Here is a 25,875-nt window from a genome sequence, read left to right on the forward strand (position 1 = left end):
ACTTCGGCAACAAATCTTTAGCAACTGACGAATATGATCACTTTGTGATCTAAACTCATACTTACTACCGTTATTTGGAACCATCAAGTTTTTCATATGATCCCAAGTATCGAATTTTCCAACATTGGTAACGTCTCCAATGACATCTTTAAATTTAAGACGTAAACTCATATCAAAATAATGCATAGTAGAATAGTAGTCAATTACGGGAGATTTAAAAGTATGGTGCAAAAGTAAATTACCGACCAAGTAATCATCACAATAAAAGCTGTTTATTATTCGATTATAATAGATAAAATCATAATATTCTTGACCTCCAACAATCAAAGTCTTTTGAATCTTGGTCTTATACAAAATAATAATCTTGTATCGATGAGTGGTAGATTTGCATGATCCATATTGATCCAATGTCAGAGACACAGTCGACTGTCGCCAACATGAAATTTGAATAAGTCCTTTGTTTACAAAACTTTAAAGTTTTCAAGCTCAATCCAATAGGCAACATGAAATTTGGACACAAATCTGTCATAAACATCACCACGAAAACTACACTAGATCTTCTTACCCTATTAAATAAAAGAAATTTAATCATATTACTATTAAATATGGATAAGTGTCATGTTCAAACGATTTAGTAATTAATTAACAATTAAAAATATCTAACAAACCTGATTATCAGTTGAAACCATCTCTAGGGTTGAACTAAGTTGGAGAGATTTTTCTACCCATAAACACAAGATTTTAACCCGGATTTTCTATTCGTATTTTGAAGGATTCAAACGTGAAACACGATCAGTAATTATATAACATGCACTAAACGAAACCAGTAATTATAATTATAATTAGATATGCAAACATAATAAAAATGGAATATAAACGATAACAAATTTTTTTTTAAGAATCTTGGATATGTTCGAGACTCTCCAGTAAAAATTGTGGATTATATGCTCTCACCGACGTCTATATATATAACCTTAGAAATTGTTATATATTCTTAAATATATAAAATTAAATAATAATATAAAATTTATGTATTTATAATAATAGATATATGTAAATATATAACATATATATCTCTTCTATATGTTAATTTAGTTTTTTAATCAATACTTATTTACATCCTAATCGTTTCGAATATGTAAAATTCTAATAAATATCTTTTTATTTTACTTGAAAAGATAACTAAAATGTTATTATTTCCATGTTTATCACTTTAAGTTTATAAAAAACTAGATATGGATCCGTGCGATGCTCAAGTTATATTGAGCTTCTAATTAATATATTATATATAATTGTAAAAGATAAATTTATGTGTGTTTATTAGGGGTGTCTATTCTTTTGTTTTACATATTGTTACTATTGCTTTAAATTAGAATAATATATTATTTGTTTTACATGTTAATTATCGAATAACATATTATTTAAATAACTATTAACCAAACAATCATGATATCCCATTGTTTGTATTACTTATGTTTCTTTGATAATTAATAATAAAAGTTATCCTAAAAATGAGTTCAAACCAAATTTAAATAATTGTTTAAAAACCTATTGTTATGCATAAACTTATAAAAAAATAAAAATCAAATTCAGTCTTCAATTCTTTGTTTCTTCCGTTGATCATCAATTGGTCCTTGACGTTCGTCACGGTATTCACGTTTGGTTCTTCAATTGACATCGTCCGAACTTGTCTAAACACATAAAAACAAACCATTTTTATATGTTAAGTGAAATAATCTATTGTATTTAGCAAACATAACACATCATAATATATATGTTATTTACCTTTGTTTGGTCTATAATCTTCGTGACTGTAAAAGTTTGATATGATGCATCAAAATCATATTTTTAATTTGAATTTCGAATAAATAAGTTTTTCCAACAATATAATGCACACATGTGGGAACGTCCTCTAACTTATGTTCGCCCAACTCATTTTTTTATCTATGTGAATAATAGGATAACAGTTAATTGAATTTATAATTTTAATATATTAATCCATACAGTAATATATTTTATATAATTTAGAGCTATTATGATTTCTGCAGTTGTTCCAGTGATTTTTTCTGCCTCTTTGTTAAATATAACAAAAGTTGCTGATGCATCTCCATCATCCACTATTACTTCTATTCTAAAACTGAGAAAATAACAAATTATTTGCATAACATGCCGCTTTGAATAATTTGTGTTTTACATTATCAACGGTTAGTAAATCATCAAAGCTTGTCGACCTTTTTACTTTCATTAGCAGCATTCTCAAGTAATACAAGTCTCCTGCTGTTGGATGAATATTTACTATTCTTCCTATGCTGAATCCTTTCTTCCTTTCTGACCATGTTTTCCCATCTGAATCCCACACGTATTTTATTTTGTAGGGAACTGAATATATGTAAGTTCTCTTGCTTCTAGATAAAGTAAGTTCATCTGAAAGTATTCCGTAAGCATTGTTTTCTCGATGCCATATTTTGACATAATGTATTCTAGACTGATTCCTTCAGGGTAAACGATTCTCTGCTGGCCTGGAAGGTGTAACTGTAGTTTTGTTACTGCCGGTTTTCGTTCATGTATTTTGAACGCAAAAATTCGCCAAGTAGCTTTGCATGCAGAGAGCTAACGACACTCCAAATAGTTTTTTTTATCTCATTGATCTCTTCTTCTGATTCCTTATCTCCTTTATTTTGATCCAATGCTTGTTGTTTCTCTATCTTCATTGTCTCCATGTCTACTCCTTTTGTGATATATTTGAAAAGATATTTTATGGCAGATGACCTACTACTCACTACAAGAATAATGAGTTTTAATAACGTCGGATAGAGAAATGTAGGGTTCACTCAACACATGTCTTCTTACTTCAAATTCTCCATCTTCATTCAACATAAATCTTCTTACTTTATCAACACTTTCCCATTTGTGGTCAGAAATAACTTCGCCAGAGCATATCTTGATGAGACAAACATCACTTTCCCTTGTTAACATAGAAACGTTAAGTGACAAATCAAAATTTTATATCATAAAATAGAATTGAAAAAGAAAAGATAGTGTGCTACTTACATGTTCATCAAAGTTATGTTGTCACTGTTAAATAAGATCCTTCCTGAAAATAGGTATCAACGGGATTTTTCTCTATATACAAATCTTTCATTTTTCATAAGATCTATCAAATAAAACAACAACGCCATTACATAGAGAAAAAAATTAAACAATAATTTGAGCTAAACAACAAATAAAACATTGAAGTTTAAAAACATAAGCTTTTGTGAAAAATTCTCACCTCATTAAAATTCACACCACCAAGCATAATCTTTAGCAGTCTTGATAGATCTTGCTATTAGTCTCTTTAAGAACAAGAGACGCTTCATCTTGGCCAAAGCTTCCACCGCTGTTTCATCAACTTCAGAACCAATACCACCCACTTTTAAAATCTCTTCAGATTTCCTTGAAGGTTCAAGAAGAATCTGAATCCAAACACAATCATTTAAAATACTAAAGAAAAATCATAGATCCAGACATCGAATTTTAGATTTCTTACAGATTTGGGAGTATGAATGGGAGAGATGGTCATATCTAGCGAAGGAACTCAGATCTAAGGCATGAAAATTGATGTTGAGATTCAGTGGCTGAATGGTTGGTGATAAGGAGGGTCGACGAAGATAAAGACATTGGTGGTGTCGGTGGAAAGTGTATTTGTGGCAGAGAAAATATGGTGAAGAAGGGGAGAAAAGAGACAAAGAAACAAAGAGGAGAAGTGAGAGGAAGTGGAAAAGAATAATCGATCTGAGATTTGAGTGTGTTTAGGTCAAATGTTTGAGGGGCGACACTTAAAAAAACAATTAATGATTTTCTAAATTTTTAAAACGAGAAATATAAAAATATCTAGAGTAAAAAACAATAAATACCAAGAGAAAGTACAATCTTTTGAAGACACCAATATATTATAGCGTTTCCAAATATAGAAACACTATAAATAAGTTACGGGTAAGTCAAGCATAGCAATAACACATAAACTGCTATATTATAATGCTATTAAAACTCAATATTCTTGTAGTGACTGCACCATTCTACATTGATGTGAGCTTTGTATTTTTCTAGGAGGGCAAGATTGTGAGGCACAACGTAGCGATTATCAAGCATTGTGTTGCCTTTCATGACAAATTTTGTTTCATCAAATCTCCTACGGTAAGTAATATAGCCAGCTTCACTTATACTTGTGATGTCATTGTATGGTCTTGAAATTTTTTGGTGCACTTGTTATTATCCATACACTTTGGCCCGCATGGTTCATTCATCATTAGTTGTTCAACCAATAGGAAACCCTCTAGATCTTCTTCTTTATCTGGTAACTCATAGGTAATAAAACTATCAATATCTTCTGGAGTTGGATTTTGTTTTGACTCTTGTAGCCATACAAGTATATGTGCATGAGGAAGTGTTCTTTTTTGGAATTCAATTGTGTGAACAACTGTTTATTTTTTAAAAAAAATATAGGAAAATAAATTAGTGTTTCGTAAGAAATAATAATTTTATAATATTTTTTAATAAATTATAATAGTACCTGCTGTGATAGGACCGAAGAAGACACCATCTTGTAGATCCTTAAGAAGTTCTTCTAATTTCATTTTAAATACACGACATTCAATGTCAGGTCTATCATTTGCATTCTCGTTACCATCCATTTTAATATGATCAATCACTTCTTTCCACTTTGGATTTGCAGTTATTGTAATGAAAAGGTCTGGATTTCCATACCATCTGCATAGTGCCATTGCATCTCGATAATTTTCTACCATGTATCTCGGGCCTCTTGTAAAGGAAGATGGTAGAATTAATCTATTGCCTAATTTTTTTGAATCTGCATCCCCTTGTACAATTGCATCACATACATTATTGTACAAATCATCTCTAAGCTTTTTCTGATTGAACTGATAAAAGTTCATACGTTCTTGTTCAATAGCGGTATATGCATCAACCACATATTAGTGGTAAAGACGACCTGAACAGACTATTAATTGTTCCTGGAGATGTTAACCTGGTTTGTATTTGATATGCATAATACTCTCGCATTGTAATATATGACCTCTTAGTAGCATATCCTTCTAAGCTATATGGAATGGTTTTCTCAGTATAACCTTGTTCACCATATGGAAACAACAAAGGGTATTGTAGTGACATGTACGATGGATGCAAAAAACTGATGTACTGTGGTTTGTCCATTCTAGGTTGCACTATAATATCTCTGTCAGAATTAGGGATAGACATGTCACCTACAATAAGTCCAGCAATCTCATCTCCTTGTGGAAGGTCAAATTGTCTGCCACGTTCTTTATTTTTCAATAGCCTAATGGAAAATTCTTCTTTAGATCCAGATTCGTATCTATCTCTAGCTATTCTGAACACTTTAGCTAAGTCATTATATTCATCAAGCATTTTTATCAATCCACTCAGAATTCCTTCATCTAACTCATTACTTTTTCCTTTGGCAAGTGCATTGAGACGGTTTTGAACTTCATGAGCAGTATCATATACATATAGCTATGCAAAACGTGGAAGATCTCCTTCAACTGGTAGCAGAGATCCAATTTTGTGGTAATTCTGACCATGCAAACGAAAAATAAAAGGGCCGTTTCATGAATTGATAATATTGTTAATTTTTCCACCCATTGATGTAAAAACAAACATTGAATTATATGCTTGTATATTGTTCCAAAACGATGCTGACCGTGACAGTATGTCATCTAAGTAAGTTGGAGGTGGTCACGATTATTGCAAGACAACTCGTCCTTGTTGACAACAAATCGAGAATTTCAACTCTTTTCCACTCTGTTTTAGACTTTCGTATTTCCATACCAAAACTTGCAATAATTACATTGACCAAATCATTGTATTTTTCTTTATTTCTTCCTGGAAAAAAAAGAATACACTTTTTAGCTTAGTTTCAAATATTTTTAGTCCATAAAAAGAAAAATATTATATGCTAGATTTTTATAAAGATCTCGAACATGGTTTTCTAATGTTAGAATTATTACGAAAAAATATCTTGGAACAATACATTATGCATATTACTAATTACGTGTAAGGTTACATAATTTGAATTTTTACCATGTTTTTTTGCCCTTTTTGCTTTTAGAGATCTTCATGTTGATCTTGATCTTTTGTTGTAAATCCTGCGGTTAATTTTTTTTGGATCAGATGGAAGTATTCAAAAATTGTATAAGCCAAAGATAATAAAATCTCTTAGATGGAGATGTTTAAAAATTGTATAAGACAAATTGAATAAAAATCTTTACCATCGTTTAAGTTGCGAAGTTGTAATTTGTGAACCTTATATTTTGGTAATCAATGTTAGACAATGAAAATCAAAAAAAAAAAATTGAAACAATATGATGTCTATTATTCATAGATGTGAAAATAGTTAGAGAGGTAGATGTAATCGAAGATATATGTGTAGCATTATATAAATATTGTACTTACACATTGATTTAGTTTGACTACCCATATTTGAAGTGTAGGTAAATCTAACCTTACATGAGGTTTATCTGCAAGTATATTTTCGATCATAACAATCTGATCATCACTCATGATACCCCGTTTTCTTTTGCTAGTAAGGTTTTCCGATGTTTCATGGTTTGTAATTGTCTCTTTGATGTTTATAATTTTCTACCATACTCAAGGTTTTGAATTGATATGGGATAACACTTAATAGACATCTATATATAATAATGCATATGCTCAATTTCCTTACGCATGCTGATAGGTAAATTATTCCTCTTTATTTTTGGTAAATATTTTTAAAACCTTTTTCTTTTCTAGCACAACTTCTAAAATCGTTAATTTAAACTAATATTGAAGAAAACGTGGCTAATTCACGTAGAATAGTAAAAATCAAATAATTAACATAATATTAATATTAGTCTAAATATTACAACAAATAAAAACGTGGCTAATTCACGTAGAATAGTAAAAATCAAATAATTAGCATAATATTAATATTTGTGTAAATATTACAACAAATATTCAGTCCTATATTCACGTGGCTTAATTCACATTTATTTAATTTTTTCCATCATTTAATATTTTGATATGTGTCCATATCTTATCAATATATTTAAAACTTTGATACGTGTCACAATCTTGTTAATGAGTAACTTTGCCATCAAGATTTATATAATAAGACATAATTATTTCATTTAGCTCAATAAGAAATATAATTATTTCATGTTGAGCTAAATGGAATTATTTCTTTGTTGAGTTTTTCTTTCTCTCAAAGCTTCATGATTTGTGGATCTTGCTATCCAAGAAACCACTATACGAATAGGAAAATAAAAAGAATAGTAAGATGAATCATAAAAAACAGAAAGATTGGAATACAAATATAAATTTGAGAACATGATAAAAGTATTATTAAAATTTATAAAACTATAAATTCAAGAGAAGAGAGTTTTTTTTCTTTATTGAGTTATGGTGAAAGCAGACGATAACATTGTATTTATAGTTGTAAAAAACCTATCTTTTTAGGGTTTTCAGTAAGGTGGTGTATTGTCATTGGATTTTTTTTCCTGTATAAGCCCATTAATTTCTAGATTAACGTCGATTTACAAATAATGTAAGCCTATTAATTATCACAAATTTGTAGAATTAAATTGAACCATAGTTGTAAAAATAAACTTTAATAGGGTGTTTGATTGAAAAAGACAGGGATATATCTAGCAAATACCCGTTTTGTAAATAACTTTTAGAGCCTTTAGATTAATTCAGCCGATTTTTTGATTTATTTTTAATACGAAAATAGGAAAATTTATGTTCAGGAACAAAATCTTTCAACGTCAAGAGTATATTTCTTTAATGACAAAATGATAATACATGCCTCACAGCAAACATGAGCATTTTTCACTTCTGCTTTAATATAATAGATAGATGATGTGTTTTAATTGGTATTTTCTAATTTAATTGTTATTAAAACGTGCTTTAACTGTATTATGATGTGTTTTAACATCTACTAATCAGATTTTACATAGTGTTCAGACGTTAATCATAACCCACTTTGTGTCACTATTTTCACTGTGCAAAATAAAGTGAAGTTACATCGTTATCCTTCTCTCTATTTTATTTTATAAGTATTTTTTTATAACTCTTTCATTTTTCTTTTCTTTCCGGTTCATTTTTTCATTTTTGTAATAAGTATTTTTCTTTTTTTTTCTGTTCCATACCTTAACTTGACCCAAGTAATGCCCCAAGAGGCAAAAACTCCCGTGACTTTCTTGGTTGGAGTGCCCGCTTAACTATAGGGTAAGCAATATGACTGCCTGATAGATTAAAGAGGCACATAACATAAATATAAGATAAAAAGGATAAAAAAAAATTGTAAGCTAAAAAATATTCAAAACAAAATAATAAGCTAAAAAGGACGTAAAGAAAGTTCAAAAAAAATCTATAAGTTTTCTGATATGTTAAGGAATATCTCTTTAAAATTTACCCAAAGACATTTAATATGTTTAAGCAGGTATTGTTTGGTTGGACCAACCAGCACCGACAATCTCCAGCAAGTCAGAAGATTCTCAAACTGTCATGGTATATTAATTTCACAACTCTAATTTAATTTTTAATTTTTTTTTCTACTGATATTATAAATATTAGAAAGGATACAAGACAAATTATAACTTAGCCGGCAGAAAATAAAAATATCTCCAAGTCTAAAATCCAAAAAAGGAAAACTAAGTCGGCGAACAAACAGAATATCCTGAATACATAAAACGAAAAGAAGGGAAAAATTACAAAGTAGTGAAATTAAAACTCCAAAAAAAGGATGAACCCTTAAATAAAAAATTAGGCAACCAAGCAAAACCCCTTACACAATACACTAGAGTTAGGATGCAAGAAAAACTTTTCTCCTCAAACACTTGGATGAGAACTACCAAGGATGCCCAGAACTAATCCTAAACTAAGATCAACCACCTCCTATCATGAAGAGAACCAATCTCTCTGACCATAAAGACTTCATAACCTGACAAGCAAAGACTCGAAACGCTTCTAAATGCGACGATGACGACAACATCGTCCAAAATCGTCTATGTAAAAACCTTACAAAAAGCAATCAGATCTCAACAGATCTGCAGAGAAAAGACAAAGAATATAGCCTAACCTCTCGATAAAACCAAACTCAAAAGAGCATGATGATGGAATAAAGAAGCTATCAACCACATCGAACAAAACACCCAAGAGAAGAGCCAACTGCAAACAACTAAGACTAGCATAATTAATTTTTAATATTATTATATATATATATATAACAACTCTTTAACAAGATATCTATTCATGTACATATAGTATTATACTATTATGTAAGCTTTTATGATATAAATAAATAAATATTCATACAAACAAAAGAAAATTATATTATGAATTTAAATGGTGAAGACGGTTAGAATGGACAAATCTATCAGCGGACTAGATTGCTATTTATTTACCATTAATCAAATTTAGTTTAGTGGTCGAAAGAAAACAAAAAAACCGTTATAGACTATTTTTATATATAAATAAAATTAGTTCACTGTGGTTTTCTGTCACCTTATTTTTTGGTAGATTAAACTACTGATTGATTTGGCCAGCCCCACCACACTAATCACCTTATTTTTTGGTAGATTAAACTACTGATTGATTTGGCCAGCCCCACCACACTAACCATTCAAACCCTATATGATGATAAATAACTAGTGACATCAACTTCAGATGAACAGTACTAACGTGTGGTTGATAAAAGAGTGTTGACATCAACTTCAGATGAACAGTACTAACGTTGTTAATAAAGAGTGTTGACATCAACTTCAGATGAACAGAACTAACGTTTGGGTTGATAAAGTGTTGTCGACATTAAAATGAACAGTGATACGATTTTCTTAATTAGTTAAAAGAAAAGAGGCTTTTGATTTGTGTTTCTTTCTATTTCTTTAGTTACTTATCTTTAAAACTATCATGGTTATAAATCTAATTTTTTAGTCACTAAGGTAATATACCTCTATATATCCTCATAGTCTCTAAAGGTCATCTATATTAATAACATTAGGAAAGAAAACAAATCAAGATTATTCACATGCTCACATTTCACGTGTTAAACTTAATTTTCTAGCAAGATCTAATTATTATATATTTGTGGACAGGAAAAATGTATAGTGATAAGATTTCTGTTGGTCATGAACGTGGAAATGGATGTAACAGGCACTACAACAAATATGTACATTGATAGCAGACGGATATAGCTCATTTTCCGTCACTGCTATGAAAGATGAGATTTTTTTTCGCTTACTTTTTAATAGCATCTTATTAACGCTATGATAGGAAAATTATGTAGCGGGAAACAAAAGTGACTTTTGTCCGCCAATACTTAGTGAAATTATTCACTTAATCGCCAAATAAAAAAAAAACCCAAAAACTCGACACACTCTCTCTCTCTCTCTCGTTACAACCTAAGCTCAACCTAAGAAGATTTCTTCTTCTAAATTCTCTGTGTGTGCTCAAATTCTTCTAAATTTCTTATCAATTCTTCAGTTTTATCGCCGTTTGTGAAAAGCCCCAATTTCGCCGTTTGTGAAAAGCCCCAATTTCGCCCTAAATCTCCATATCCATCGCAATTGATAGCTCGAATCCATTTTTGAGGCATGTCTTTCTTCTTCCTCCTAATTTCGTTATTTGTTTCGATTATTTGTGATTTCAAACAGCTTTTGATTTCGATAAGGGTCAGATTTAGTTATCTGTTTTGTTAGGGTTCGATTTATCTAGATTTATTTCGTTATCTGTTTTTTAGGGTTCGATTATTTACAGATTTTGAGAATGTGGAGTTTCGAATCCATCTGTTTTGTTAGGGTTCGATTATTTACAGATTTGACTCAAAAATAGCTTTTGGATTTGAGTATTTGCGCCTTCATAAACTGAACGATTTTTTTTTTTCCCAAGTGTTGGTGATTGAAATGTTGGGGAACTGAAGCTTCTCATTTCTCTGTACTCACACAACAGGTTAGTATCACTCAACCAATAGTTAAACATTATTATTACACACGAATATTGGTGATTGCTATGTTTTGTCCTTTGAGTCTGATTCGTATAAATAGTGATTAGATTAGTGAGATTTTACACAGTTAGATATTGGTTTAAGAGCATCTGTATGTGTCTGAAGTAGTGCAGTATTGTCTGAATTGTTGCTTAATGTGAGCTTTGTATAATATGTATCTCTATTTTATCTATAAAGGTTAAAATTTATATTATAACATATAATGTTGGACAAGGCATGGGTGCATCTATGCAGGTAAGGAATTATATTTCATAATTAGGTTTTATTTTGGGTTTGGATACTTTAAGATGTTCTTTTAGTTATGATTTTTTTCTTTAATTATCCATTGAAGAGCTGATCCTGGTTATAAAAGTGGAGCTTGGAAATTTGTAAGGGATGTGTCTGCGGCTTTAGGTGACATAGAAATGATAATATGTCCTTGTAAAGACTGTCGTAATGTAGTACGACAGTTAAACAGTGTTGTGGTTGAGCATCTTGTAATAAGAGGGATGGATGAGGCATACAAGGTGCATAGTGATTGGTATCATCATGGAGATGTGAAGTCAGTAGATGAATTTCAAAGTAAACCAACTCAGTGGAATGAGGAAGTTTTTGAGTTATATAAAGCTGCTGAATTTTTTGATCAAGAGTTGGCTTAGGTGACTTAGTTGGTTTTATTGTGTAATGTTAAGTACTTGAGATTGCTTGTTTATTTTGGATGTTCTTGAGACTTTGATGGTAAACTGATGTTCTTGAGACTTTTGTTATGTATTTTGGATCTGAGACGTTTATTAATCAGATTTTATGAGATTTTATAAAACAGGTTATGTGTGCTATAATCACATATCAGAAAATGCTATAAAAGTACAGGTAAACGTTATGATAAAAGAATATACCATAGCACAGTAAACAAGATAAAACAGCATTTCGCAACAGCTATATTAGATATGTATAACATAGCACGAAAAATTAAATATTGTATAAATTTTTGCAAAATTATAATCTTGATAATACAGCAGTTTATTAGAGCTATGCTATAAAACTATAACATAGCACGAAAAAACAAATGTTGTATAAATTTTTTCAAAATTATGATCTTGATAATATAGCAATTTCTTAAAGCTATGTTATATTTTTATAACATAGCATACGTAATAAGTGCTATTGTATATGGGGTACATATAATAACAGTGCCCTAAAACAGCGCTCATGAAAACGCTATCAAAGACCTATGATAGCGTTTTTCTCTGGTTAACAATGTGCATATTTGTTGTAGTGAGGTCTTTTTCAACCAGCGATGTCGATATGTTTCAGGTTCTTTTTGATAAATTTTAAATAGTTGCATTTTGACAAAAAAAAAATAGTTTACTACTTTACGATAAAGAAGCTCGAATTATTGGAACAAGACACTGCCAAAATAATATCTTGTTTATTATTATAAAAAGCTAAAAAGAAAATACCAAAAATGTAGTGCTACTGCTATATAATAATAAAGAATGTACTGAAGCGAGTAAGCAGTAGTAGGAGCTATAGCCTATAGCAATGATGATCCTACACTGCACACCTTCCTCACCCATCTCGGTGAACATATTGAAATCATCACCTCTAACAAGAAGAACAACAGTTAGATGTTCTGTCAAAATTCAGAAGAATATCCTTAATGCTATGGATTCTGGCTCCTCTAAGTTCAGCTTATGTCCCTGTGGAAGAAAGCATTTCCTAGGAGAAGCTACGACCACGACGCCGTTTCTTCCCATCTCTCCCTCCCACGCTTCTCAATCTAGCTCATCGGTTTGTTTCCCAATTTCTCTTTTAAACCAACCTCCGATTCAATTAACTACTAATTGTAGCTATATATAGTAACATAACGACCATAAGTTATCACTTGCTTATTCTAGATATTAGAATATCCTTGGTCGCAAACAGATCGAGCATAATTAATGACACATCTTCTTGCCTTTGGTATCTATCTAACTACGATGAAATTTCTACCGGCTGTATTCAATTCGACATTTTAAGTTATTTGTGTAAACTTTACCAATTCTATGTTATTTAATCATAAATTTTAAAAAGTCCAATAAAATTCACGGTTATTAATCTGATGATTTAAAATTTTATTTTAAAATCTACTGTTATTCAAAACAGTTAGTGGATTTGGATTTTAATAATTTTGAGAGATTTTGGAAGATTTGAGAGGATTTTGTTTAATTAAAAATACATAAATCCAAATCTCATGGTTTTAGATAGGATTTGAAAGAATTTTATCATGAATCATATCAATTTCCCTAAAATCTATCAAATTCCAAATTTTCTAAAATCTTCCAAAATTATGGTTTCATAATATTGTCGGGCCTATAACTTTTTATCAAACATACAGATATATTTGCCAAACTTAAACACTAATTTGGAACCAAATAAATATATAAGTTTATAGAGGTTATAGTATTTTATCTAATAGATCTCTACATGTTATTAGGAGGTCTTGAACAAACTGCGTCCTCCAAAGCCAGATTGGTATTTCGAGCTCTATGGATGGTTCAGAAGTTCAGGAATGGAAAGATACGAGAAAGAGGTTAGAGTGACTTCATGAGGTTTGAAGTTCATTTTTTTTTTTTTTTGTGTCATGTTACTTATGATCCTATATTTCCTCTTATGTCAGATTGCGGGTTACAAAAAGAAACTCTTTAGTCAGGTGGGAAACGCTGAAAAAGTTTTGGAGATTGGTATTGGAGCTGGTCCGAACATCAAGTACTACAACACTCTTCCAAACGTATCTATCCTTGGTGTAGATCCAAACCCTAAAATGGAAAGCTACGCGCGAAAATCCGCTATAGAAGCTGGTTTGAAATCCGAAGACTTCAAGTTCATTCACGCGGTAATTAACCGCCTCTTTTATATATATTCCTTAAAATCCATCATTAATTTTCTCTAATGTTGTTGTTAATCTTTTTTTTTGTATAGGTCGCAGAATGTATACCACTAGAAGATGCATCAGTTGATGCAGTTGTTACAAGTCTCGTTATGTGTTCTGTCACTGATGTCACTCAAACTCTAAGTGGTACTTGTTTACTTCCTTTTAAATCAAATGGATTGGTATAAGTTGTTACAAGTTAACAATGGATCGGTATTTGGAATATTACAGAGATCAAGCGGATTTTAAAACCGGGAGGGCGTTACCTATTTGTGGAACATGTCGCAGCTGAAGGTATAAAATCTATATCTCTTTTGACTTAGGAGGAATCAGTTATAGAGTAATTATGAATGCTTAATCGAAAAAGTTTTTTCTTTATTTTTTGGTTGTGTTTGTAGATGGATCATTTCTGAGGATGGTGCAGAATATGTTGGATCCAGTGCAACAAGTCGTTGCTGATGGATGTCATCTAATAAGACCCACAGGAGAATCACTATTAAAAGCTGAGTTCCCTGGTGGTGTAGATATCAACAAGGTTTCTCTTACTAGCTTCTACCACTTGAGCCCTCATATCTACGGAGTCGCGTATAATTAATTATCATTAATTTGCCGACTCTTCTAGAGTCCTCTGTTTCAAGAATCTGGTGAAGAATAATAAAATATAAGTCTCTTTTTATGTTTGGAAACAATAAAACAATTTGACTAAGTTCAAATTGAAATTAGTAAGTCTCCCTTATATTGTAAGAGATAGAAAACGTGTAGTTTTCTATTTTGTTTCGGTTATTTTGTTTGTAATGAGTCAAGTTCTCTATGTAACGAGACCTTATGGTTTGAGTTTAATACAAGTGAGTGAGATTTTTAGACCTTCTCTGTTCTTAACAGGCTCTGTTTCAAGACTCTGTTTTTCTAAACTATCAAATTTGTGGATTGATTCTTATTACTTAATATAATGCCAATTATTAGAAAAAAGCTACTAATAAAAACCTTACATAAAAAGATTTGATTTGTGGACAGAATCTGAAACCCTATCTTCAATATTACGTCACCCTTATGAGTATTTTTGAGTTTTTTTACAGTTGAAAATGGCGATCTTGCACTTCTCATATTCTGCACCGATCTTCTCGACGATCATACATTCACCTCGAAGAAAGATTAGGGCTTTACGAGATTCCGGCAAAACCCATAATAATCTCATTACGAAAGATCCTGTCTCATCTTTCAGATTATGTCCCTGTGGAAGAAGGCATTTCCTTGGAGCTATGTCATTACTTCCCATCTCTCCCTCTCACGCTTCTGGATCCTCTGCTTCTACCTCAACGGTTCAAGATTCTTTATTTTCTTCATGATTTGTAATTGGGGTTCACGGTTTATATTTCATTGGAATGTCGCATTTTCTTGATTTCTTGATGTAGAAATCAAGAAATCCCCAAACTTGATGTAAAAACTCATTATAATCAGGAGGATTTGAGAAGACTGCGTTCACCAAAGCCAGATTGGTATGAGGAGCTCTTTGCTTGGTTTATGGATACAGGAATGGAATCATACGAGAAAGAGGTTGGTTTCTTTATTAGTTTAGATTCTCTTTCTTTTGATCTCTTTACATTCCTTTTGTCATATTACTGTGTTCTGCTTTTGTCAGATTTCAGATTACAAGACTAAACTCTTTGATAATTTGGTTGGGAAAGCAGAAATAGTTTTGGAGATTGGTATTGGTACAGGTCCCAATTTCAAGTACTACACAGCTATTCCAAACGTTTCTGTTATTGGTGTTGATCCAAACGCTAAGATGGAGAGTTATTCACGCAAATCCGCTGCAGAAGCGGGGATCAAATCGGAAGACTTTACATTCATTCACGCGGTAATCTTTGTGGTATTGATCAAATATATATAGACTCATTGCTCCCTCTTGTTGCATCCCCTGATGCTACATTTTCATGTTATTTTGGTCCTTAGCTTGGGGAATCTATACCGTTAGAAGATGCATCGGTTGATGCAGTCGTGGGGACTCTCGTGCTTTGTTCTGTCTCAGATGTCACTAGGACGCTCAACGGTAATTGTTTTACTTCCTTTAAATCCAACATCTTAGGAGAAGATAACAATGCTTAGAAACAGTTTGAATTCTCTGATTTATTAACAGAGATCAAACGGATACTAAGACCTGGTGGAATTTATCTTTTCATTGAACATGTTGCAGCTGAAGGTACCTCTTTCAACTAAAAACTTCCATCTGAGTACATATATAGTAGAGAAATGATAAATAAAACTTATAAATCTTAGTGTTTGGATTTTCTGGTTGCTGAGCAGATGGTACATTTCTAAGGTTGGTGCAAAATGTGTTGGACCCATTGCAACAAGTCGTTGCCGATGGATGCCACTTGACAAGGCACACCGGAGAATCCATTTTAGAAGCCCGGTTCAATGGCGGTGCAGATGTTAAAAAGGCATCCATTTCTAGCGTTGCTTACATAAGCTCTCATGTCTATGGGATTGCTTACAGTTAAAATAAATGTTAATGATGATGATGATTGTATATTTCAATGATATAAATAAATGTTAATGATGCCTCTGTTAATAAAACAACAATATCTAGTTTAATCTCTGTTAATAAACCGGAGATTTGAATTGTTCATGTTATAATAACATACTTCGTGTCCTTATAGAATAAAACAACAGCGAATTAGATTTGAATCCCAACTAGAACAGCGAGTGCCTCGAAGATTTGTTTATGTTATAATTTAGAACATTCAAGATGACTGAAGCATTTGAACTAGATATTGTTGTTTTATTCTATAAGGAACACCAATCTATATAGTATGATGAGTATATTATTGAGATTGGTGTCCTTATAGAATAAAACAACAATATCTAGTTCAAATGCTTCAGCCATCTTTGAATGTTCTAAATTATAACATAAACAAATCTTCGAGGTGTGGTTTCACACCTACCGAGATGAGTTAAATTATTCCCTAGAAAGCTGAAGACATTGTAAAGACTAGATCTGATCTTGTATGCAACATTGTGGTCATTATGATGATGATGATGACTCAAGATCTTTCATCGCCTTCCTCACTGGTATCAACGCTCACATACTCATACTCACCTCGCAGAGTGATTAGAGCTTCACGAGATCATCTTCGTGCTGAAACTCTAAAGAGTCATCACCAGCTTCCTTCAGGCTCCTCCTCCTCCAACAGGTTATGTTCATGTGGAAGAAAACATTTTCTTAAAGCAGCTAGCCCGACGATGCCTTTTCTTCCCATATGTTCTCCTAATGCTTCACGTTCCAAGGTGATTTTTATTTCTATAGATCTTTCTCCTAGATGCATTTTGTGTATAGGCTTATAACTCTTTACTTGTGTGACACGATTTTGTGATTTTTATTTCTATAGATCTTTCTCCTAGATGCATCTTGTGTATAGGCTTATAACTCTTTACTTGTGTGACACGATTTTGTGATTTTTATTTCTATAGATCTTTCTCCTAGATGCATCTTGTGTATAGGCTTATAACTCTTTACTTGTGTGACACGATTTTACTAGTAAAGATTGTGTTTCTTTGGCACAAATATTGTGAATGATAAAGTACTATTATATACTTGACATGTGGAGGAAATGTAATTGACCAAGATTCATCTGCATCAGGACGATTCAGAAATATTTCATCCTCAGAGACCAGATTGGTATAAAGAGTTTTTTGCTTGGTTCTTGAGCACAGGAATGCGATCTTATGAAGCAGAGGTCAGTCTTTGTGACTTGAATGCATCATATGTTGATCCATTTCTTGAGATCTCAGTTTTTTATTCGTTATACCTTCTCATAACCGGACTTTTATGTTTGTGTTATTTGGTAAGATCACCGATTACAAGAGGAAACTATTCGATCATTTGGCTGGTAAAGCAGAAACAATACTGGAGATTGGTGTTGGTACAGGTCCTAATCTGAAGTACTATGCGGGTAATGAAAACTTATGTGTTTTTGGTATGGACCCGAATCACAAAATGGAAAAGTACGCTTGTGAATCTGCAAGGGAAGCTGGGATGAAACCTGAAAACTTTAGATTCATGCAAGGAGTAAGTGTTATACGGATCTGTTTAGGTGTGAGAGCTATCCTTTTATAATCTTTTGATATATAACTTCTCTGTTGTTAATCTTGTCTGTCTATAGGTTGGAGAAGCTATACCATTAGATGATGCCTCTGTGGATGCAGTGGTTGCCACACTTGTTTTATGCTCTGTCTCAGATGTCACTCAAACACTCAATGGTAAGTCTTTCTACTTGTATCATAACTAGAACCTATTACCTATATATGCTGAAACATAGTTTCCATGGAGTATTTATTTTATTTTTTTCAGAGATCAAGCGAGTGCTGAAGCCGGGAGGGGTCTTTCTATTCATCGAGCATGTGGCAGCTGAAGGTATTTCACATAATTATGACATCAAACCTTCTGAAATCAAGCTGTAGAGACAAAAATATGAAAATGCAAAGTTTTTTTTTTTTTTTGGGGTGTAGATGGATCTGTTTTTTAGGCATGTTCAGAATGTTTTGGATCCAGTACAGCAAATAGTTGCAGATGGATGCCATCTGACAAGAAAAACCGACTTACTCATTTCGGCTGCCGGTTTTGGTGGTGGTGCAGAGATCAACAATACGGCAATCTATAGCTTCCCTTGGATTATAAGACCTCATGTCTATGGAGTAGCGTACAAGGAAGGCTCATGCCTAGTCAAATTCTGACTTCATTTTCCTTTTTTATGCAAATTGATTCCCAGTATTTGAAACATTTTGCCACTCCTGTTGTGTAAGATAAATGTGGCCCTATGAAAACATTTTTGCCAACTGGTTGGCTTTGTTGGGTTTATGTGTGAACTAAACCTGGCCTAGTTTCGGCTAAGACATATGAGATAAATCAAAAGCCCATGCTTGGTCATGGACTCGTGTGTAAGATTTGAGAGATGGACATGCATCTTGGTTTAGAAGTTCTTTTATGATTAGTGCTTAATATTCTCTCCACAGTCTCCACTTTAAACATGTCATGCATGTAAATACTTGACCCCTCTTTCTACCAGAAATGTGTATAACTAGAGACTACACAACAATTTTTTCTTTTGCAAAATTGTCAGTTAATGTCAGATACGGGGGAAAAAATCGTCTCTGTGGGGTGTACTGCTGTAGCCTGCAGCAACGGAAGTAAGAACAAAAGGTTAGAAACATGTTGCATGTTCCCAAAGTTGCACATGAGAGGTTCACGTCATTGTCATATCGACGTTCCTTACTAGGCACCGTTTATTTTCACGTACCCAACGCTCTAATATTTCTATTTTTAATTCTTTTAAAGTTTTCTAAAGGGTTTATCATAGGAAAAAATTAATTATCAATGTAAATATATATTTCTGTATTGTATGTAAGTTTTTAAAATCAGTTTTGGTTCTTTCGGTTTAGCAATTAGCATCAAATTTGGATTTAGTTTAGGTTCGGATCAATGGATTTCAGTTTTGGTTTCTATGTCCACCCCTACTTTATCACATCATTTTTGCTTTTATCCTTGCATATTTTAAAAGAATATGGAAGGTCTATATATGTCGTCGTTAGGAATAGACAAATACATACCTATCTCTATTCATACAAAAAGTCGTTTTCCTAAACCAACTTACACATATCTTTTCTTTTTCTCATTATATTAGTTAGAATCCCTACCAGAACAACTGATAGTCGTCGAGACTCTTAACAACATATTGAAAGATATATTTCTTATTTTACAAATATTTTGTTGACAATTTTAAAGGAAATCGCTTAAACAAAAAATGAATAATGACCAAATTTGGTTTAATTTATACATGAAATTAATACAACCGTTGAGCAACACAAAAATTAATTCAAGCAAAATACAATTTTTGCAAACATTTTTCGGTGTGTTTATTAAAAAACATTTTGGTGTATTTAAGAAAACAGTTTTCTTTTTTTTTCTTTTTTGTAGTAAAGGAATAGATAATGGTTTAACAAGTGACGATTTGATGAGAATGACTAATTTTTGTGGCTCGCCTTGTGAGTAAAATTAATATACATATTATTTTGTGTGGTTCCTTCTGTTCATTCAAGTGTTCCACGATATGTAGGGACCAATTTTACTTCTTTTCACGTGACATGTTTGGGCTGATGTGCACAAGAAAAAAAAAAGAGAGTAACACGATGAATATATGAGATAATCGGATTTGAAGAAAGTAATATTAAAGACTGATTCGTGAAAATATATGTGTGAAAATAGAGGCTTAGGTTTGTAGGATGACCATATGTCTCAGTGGAAAACGATTAATATTTATAACGGTATCTTATCCAAGATTTTATAAAGAATCAAAATCATTGACATTTTTATCAAACAAAGAAATAAATTGATGGGAAAGCTTTTATTTAATTGGTCCCTGCGCTAGATATAGCCATGTTCGTAGGGTCATGCATTCTCGATCGACTTGATTCAATTTTAGGAGGTGAGGAATTTTTACAAACAAAGAACAAAGATTTCCTCAGATATTGTTGCACAAGAGGAAAAATATATGTTCTTCTCTTTTCCTAGATATATGTTGGTGTTTACTTTTTAGAATTCTTGGATGTTTAATAGTTACAGAAAAATGGAGGTTCAAGAAATACATTTTGAAAAAGAAAATATACTAGTTTATAAGAATTTCTTGATACTTAGAGTATGTGATGTGAAATCTTGCGATATTTGAACTAAGTTGATATATATTCTTGATAAAGAGAAATCAAAAGGTATGTTAATTATTAGGGTTTAGGTTTAGGCATTAAGCACATATGTGTAGCGTCGCTATTGGAGGCGCAACTTGGTTTAGACTTAGGCATGTGCCAAACATAAGGCCAACATTTAAAGACCCCTTTTGAAAAGGAACGTTATCAAAAAAGTTATAAAACCAGTATTAGAATTTGTGAAAGAAAGTATAAGACAAAAACAAAGAGAAAGACCAATATACTCATAATCATGTGTTATAAATAGAGAGTTTTATTTGTGATCCCAATTTTAGAGGAAATGAGATATGAAATATGACAAAAAATAGTATAGGACCCAATTTTGAGGTATTTAATTAAAAAATTAATGTTTCATAGTCCATTAAAATTAAAAACATTCTCTCAACTAACATCAAATAACTTTTACTTTCAAATTTAGCACTATAAACTTTTAAAAATATGATTTAATTTTAAAATTAAACCCTAAACTCTAGATACTAAAACACTACCCCACAAAATTATACATTAAGTGTAAAATAAAGAAGCCAAACATAAAAAAATATTTTTTATTGTAATGATGTCAAATAATGTTATTTTAGTGTCCATCTAGTTTAAGTGTACAATCCTGGTTTGGCGTACCATATGAATTTAGTGTATCATCTGGTTTTGGTGTATAATCTAGGTTTGGTGTACAATATGCGTCTGGTGTAACATCTGGATTTGGTGTATCATCTGAGTCTAGCATACCATCTACGTCTGGTGTACCATTTGGGTATAGTGTACCATCTGAATATGGTGTACCATATAGCTCTGGTGTACCATATAGCTCTGGTATACCATCTGAATCTGGTATACCATCTGAATCTGGTATACCATTTGAATCTGGTGTACCATCTGAATCTGGTGTATCATCTAAATCTGGTGTACAATCTATGTTTAATATATCATCTAGATCATGTGTACTATATGGATTTGGTATACCATCTGGGTTTGGTGTACCATTTGGATTGATTTATCATCCAAATTTGGTGTACCATATTGGTTTAGTGTACTATCTAATTAAATTTTTAAAATCAAAACCCTACAATCTAAATACTAAACCATATCCCTTCAATATTATATCTTAAATGTAAAATAGGGAACCCAAACCTAAACAAAATCTAAAACTAACATAAAATATTATAATGTGTGAAATAATAATATTTTGGTGTATAATCTGGATTTAATGTACTATCTGGATTTGGTGTACCATCTGAGTTTAGTGTACTATTTGGGTTTGATGTACCATATAGGTTTGTTGTACCATCTAAATAAATTTTCAAAATTAAACCATATACTCTAAATACTAAAGCATATTGTTCAAAATTATACCCTAAATGTAAAATAGAGAACCCAAACCTAAAAAAAAATCTAAAAATAACTGAAATATTGTAATGTGTGAAATACTATTATTTTGGTGTACAATATGGGATTGGTGTACCATCTGGGTTGGGTGTACCATCTAGGATTAGTGTACCATCTAGGTTAGGTGTACCATTTGGGTTGGGTGTACCATCTAAATAAATTTTCAAAACTAAACCCTATACTTTAAATAATAAACCTTTATCTTTTCAAAACTATACCGTAAATGTTAAATAGAGAACACAAATCTAAAAACTAACTTAAAATATTGTAATATGTGATATACTGTTTTCTGGTGTACAATCTGGGTTTGGTGTATCATCTAGGTTGGGTGTACCATCTAGGTTTAGTGTACTATTTGGGTTTGGTTTACCATCTAAATAAATTTTCAAAAATAAATCATACACTCTAAATACTAAACATTATTCCTTCAAAACTATATCCAAAATATAAAATAGAGAACCCAAACCTAAAAAAAATAATTCTAGAAATTTGGGAACTTTATGAAATTTTAAAAAATTAATTTAAAATATTTTAATGGGTATAATAATGTATATTTTGGGAATTTTATGAAATGTGTGATCTTATTGTCCATAAAACTTGTTTTAGTGTTGTTTTAGGATATTTCTCAAAAATCAAGCACACATCTAAAATTCAAAACACATTAATAAATTAAGAAAATGATTTATTCGTTTGTAAAAATAATGTTTTTTATTAGGTTATTATTTTGGTCATGTGTAAAAAAAATAAAAAGTATAAAGTTCATCATTTATTAAAATATACTTTGTTATTGGACTGATTTTTATCAGGCTCAATTTTAACAACAAATTTGTCTTTATATGGATACATAAAAAAACAAACCTTCTAGCCCTATGTCTCTTAAACTTTAAATCCTCACAAGCACCTTGTCGCTTTATCAGAGATACTATTTTTGCAAGAAAAGGTGTGGAGAAGATCGATATGAGGTTTGTATCACTACCACTGCTCTGTAATTCCATGTTGGTCTCAACTTATTGTTTGCCAAACCTTAGCCGATGGTTGTATCAAGGTTACAAACTATTTGGCCGAAGACTCCATTTGAGTAGTAATTCACCATCGTTGCTATGTTTCTACATTAAGTGTTTGAAGATGCTGGTAATCACCCTTGTGGCTGTGTTCTGTGAATCTGAAAGCTTGAATTTGTTTGACATGTGTATCTTAAATCCCCCTCTCCAATCACCTAAACGTTGTAAGCTCGGGTTTGGTTTTTATGATCAAGGTAGAACTGACTATAAGTTTTGTGTGGAATTCCTTAACCTCCATGACCATTGGTTTCATGAGAGGGAGGACCCACCAGCTATGTTACAGTTCGACATCTTCCAACTGAGATCCCCGAATTTGGCTCCATCTAAAGCTGTGAGGTATGTGTACTCCACTTGCTTGCTTTTCGGAATTGTTTCTCACTCGACCCTTAGAAGGTGTGAATGTGGTCACGACTTTGCTTTGGTAGTGAAGCAAAGTCCGAGTAAATATTCCTCCACCAAGCTTATATCCTCAACCTCAATTTGCTTTGGGTTTTGGTCTTGTTCTTGTTCATGCTCATGGCAAGTTCCGCAAACCTATTCCCTCATGTAGGAACCTTTCCCTCCAACCCTTACCGGTACTTGGAGACCTCCTAAACCCTCAGTCTCCTCTATGGAGCATCTTATTAACAGCTCTAATGCGTCATTCGCCCGAGCTCATTATGACTAGTTGTTGGTCCGGGATTCCTCGAAGCTTGGCTTCAGCTGTGAATCTTTCAAGACACCAAAAGATTTTTCATCCATTGCAAGCTCCCCAAAGTTGTGCATTTATTTGGAAGACTCATGGAGTCTCTATCCTTTCTTTTCATGTACTCTATTGCTTTTACGTTGTATGAACATTCTTCTTTGGAGGTTTTAGTTTTAATGAAATGCTTTTGACAAAAAAAAAAAAAAAAACAAAAAAAAAACAAACAAGGTTAAAAATGTCATTTTCTAAATGGCTCTCTAATAGAGCTTTCCATTAGAGAGGAAAAAGAAAAGTGCATATTTCTCAAATTTGTTTTCAAAAGTGCCTATTTTTCAAATTATTTGTTGAAAAAGTGTCTACTTTACCAATTAATTCAGAAACATATGTGTTAAACGATATCAAACCTAAAAGTCTTTATCCTAAATTTGTCTAATTGCCGTCAAAAAGGAAAAAGAAAAATTGTATAATCAAAACAAAATCCTTAAAATGGAGAACCAACTTGTATCTAACACAAGTACATTGTTTTAGTTATGATAAGAAGAATGATATATCCATTTCCATTGTGTCTTTGTATTCGGTTTTACATTCCAAATTTTCGGGTTTTAAATTATTTGGTTTTGTGAAAAGTATGTATTAATTAAAATCAGGTTCGGGTTTCTATAATTTTGGTTTGGTTTGGGATACTAAAGAGTTACCTAATTGAAACTAGAATTTTAGTTATGCTCGGTTCTATGTCGTTGATTTAATTCAGTTGGGGTGGCTGGTAAGTTAGATATATTCTGATTAATGTATTTTATTTTTCTAGTAAGATAATATTCATCTTTGATGTACTTTGATTATTGGGTTCGGTTTGGTTTAGTCTTACTAGTTAGATTAAGTTTCGGTACAAAATAACTGTACATTTAAATTTTAAATTTTAAATTTTAAATTTTAAATAGGATAGGATTATTTTAGATGTTGACTAATTTAATTTGGGAAAATGTCAAAAAAATCTCCAACTTTCAAATTTTGGCCAAAAAAACATCAACTTTTAAAATGTCATTTAAATCACCAAGTTTTTGTTGACCTTTTTAAAAAATAGCTAACTTTCGTTGACTAGGCCATTTAAGGTACGACGTTAATTTTTAGTTACAAAACGATGACGGAGTTAACTTCCATCAGAATCTCCGTTAAACCAAAACGACGTTGTTTCATTAGAAGAATAAGACAAAAAAATTTGAGCACAACGAAAATCGAACTGCCTACCTTTGAAACTCAAAACAAGCTCTCTACCATTGAGCCACAATCACATTTCTATATATCTTTACAAACAGAAATATATTTATACGTAAACAATCAGTTATATATGTAATGTATCTATAATATATATGTTATCATATCATTAATTTATATATATATATATATATATATATTTATGTTTTAGAATATAATAGATATCTTATTATATAAAGCTTGATGTCAAAGTTACTCATTAACTAGATCGCGACACGTGTCAATTGTATATCTGAGATTTTTACATGTGTTCAGATTATTTGCTTAACATGATACACATGTCAAATTAACGATCTTAAATTTTGATTTATGTCTAAGTTAATCACTAGAAAAAAAAAGTTAAAAAAATATTTATCAAACAAAAAAAAAACTAATCCAAAACCAAAAAGGAAAAATTTACCTATCACCGTAACTAAATTGAGCAGATGTCTTATTAAAATTTCTAAACCCATCATAAAAACAAAATCTATATATAAGTAACAATAAATAACTATTTATATATTAAAAATTGAACTAATTTCTTATTATTAACCTAATTCTGCTAGATTTTTTTGTATTTATATAGTAAGACATATATAAATGTAGGTTTCAATTTAGTTATTAACATGATCGAGACAAGTGTCAAGACTATTGATAAGATTTTACACGTGTCAAAAAGTTTAGAAAAAGAAAACTAACAATTTCATCATGTAAATTATAAATTTTTGTTTTCAAATTTAGTCGTCAACTTTGTCATCACATATGTCAAGTTATCAATGTAAGATGTTGA

At 31.5% G+C, this 25,875-nt stretch overlaps 2 protein-coding genes, 1 long non-coding RNA gene and 1 pseudogene across 7 annotated transcripts; 3 read left to right on the top strand and 1 right to left on the bottom strand.

Annotated features, from left to right (window-relative positions):
• Positions 1-2,146: 2,146 nt before the first annotated feature.
• Positions 2,147-3,793, bottom strand: LOC104701583 (uncharacterized). The gene is made up of 4 exons (XR_753843.3): positions 3,530-3,793; positions 3,272-3,455; positions 3,052-3,154; positions 2,147-2,965 (listed from the first exon to the last, which is right to left on the bottom strand). It is a non-coding gene; the product is annotated as an uncharacterized LOC104701583 (long non-coding RNA).
• Positions 3,794-12,375: 8,582 nt separating this feature from the next.
• On the top strand, positions 12,376-14,814 carry LOC104701585 (uncharacterized). The gene is made up of 6 exons (XM_010417296.2): positions 12,376-12,829; positions 13,515-13,610; positions 13,698-13,913; positions 14,000-14,096; positions 14,181-14,243; positions 14,348-14,814. Exons 1-6 carry the CDS (start codon positions 12,581-12,583, stop codon positions 14,542-14,544), a joined length of 918 nt encoding a protein of 305 aa, XP_010415598.1. The 5' UTR covers positions 12,376-12,580; the 3' UTR covers positions 14,545-14,814.
• On the top strand, positions 14,640-16,526 carry LOC104701586 (uncharacterized). 4 transcript variants are annotated; one of them, XM_010417297.2, is made up of 6 exons: positions 14,640-15,268; positions 15,408-15,503; positions 15,589-15,807; positions 15,903-15,999; positions 16,087-16,149; positions 16,254-16,526. In XM_010417297.2, exons 1-6 carry the CDS (start codon positions 15,032-15,034, stop codon positions 16,448-16,450), a joined length of 909 nt encoding a protein of 302 aa, XP_010415599.1. In that variant the 5' UTR covers positions 14,640-15,031; the 3' UTR covers positions 16,451-16,526. The 4 variants fall into 4 exon arrangements, with proteins under 4 accessions (XP_010415599.1, XP_010415600.1, XP_087315246.1 ...); XM_010417298.2 differs by having other exon boundaries at positions 14,793-15,268; positions 16,227-16,526; XM_087459120.1 differs by having other exon boundaries at positions 14,956-15,268; positions 15,362-15,503.
• A 327-nt stretch (positions 16,527-16,853) lies between these two features.
• Positions 16,854-18,954, top strand: LOC104701587 (uncharacterized; annotated as a pseudogene). Its single transcript, XR_015562470.1, has 6 exons — positions 16,854-17,237; positions 17,591-17,686; positions 17,800-18,018; positions 18,113-18,209; positions 18,301-18,363; positions 18,459-18,954. The product of XR_015562470.1 is annotated as an uncharacterized LOC104701587 (transcript).
• The last annotated feature ends 6,921 nt before the right edge of the window (positions 18,955-25,875 follow it).

Source organism: Camelina sativa, chromosome 7 (genome assembly GCF_030686135.1).
Source record: "Camelina sativa cultivar CO46 ecotype springtype chromosome 7, ASM3068613v1".
Taxonomy (NCBI): domain Eukaryota; kingdom Viridiplantae; phylum Streptophyta; class Magnoliopsida; order Brassicales; family Brassicaceae; genus Camelina; species Camelina sativa.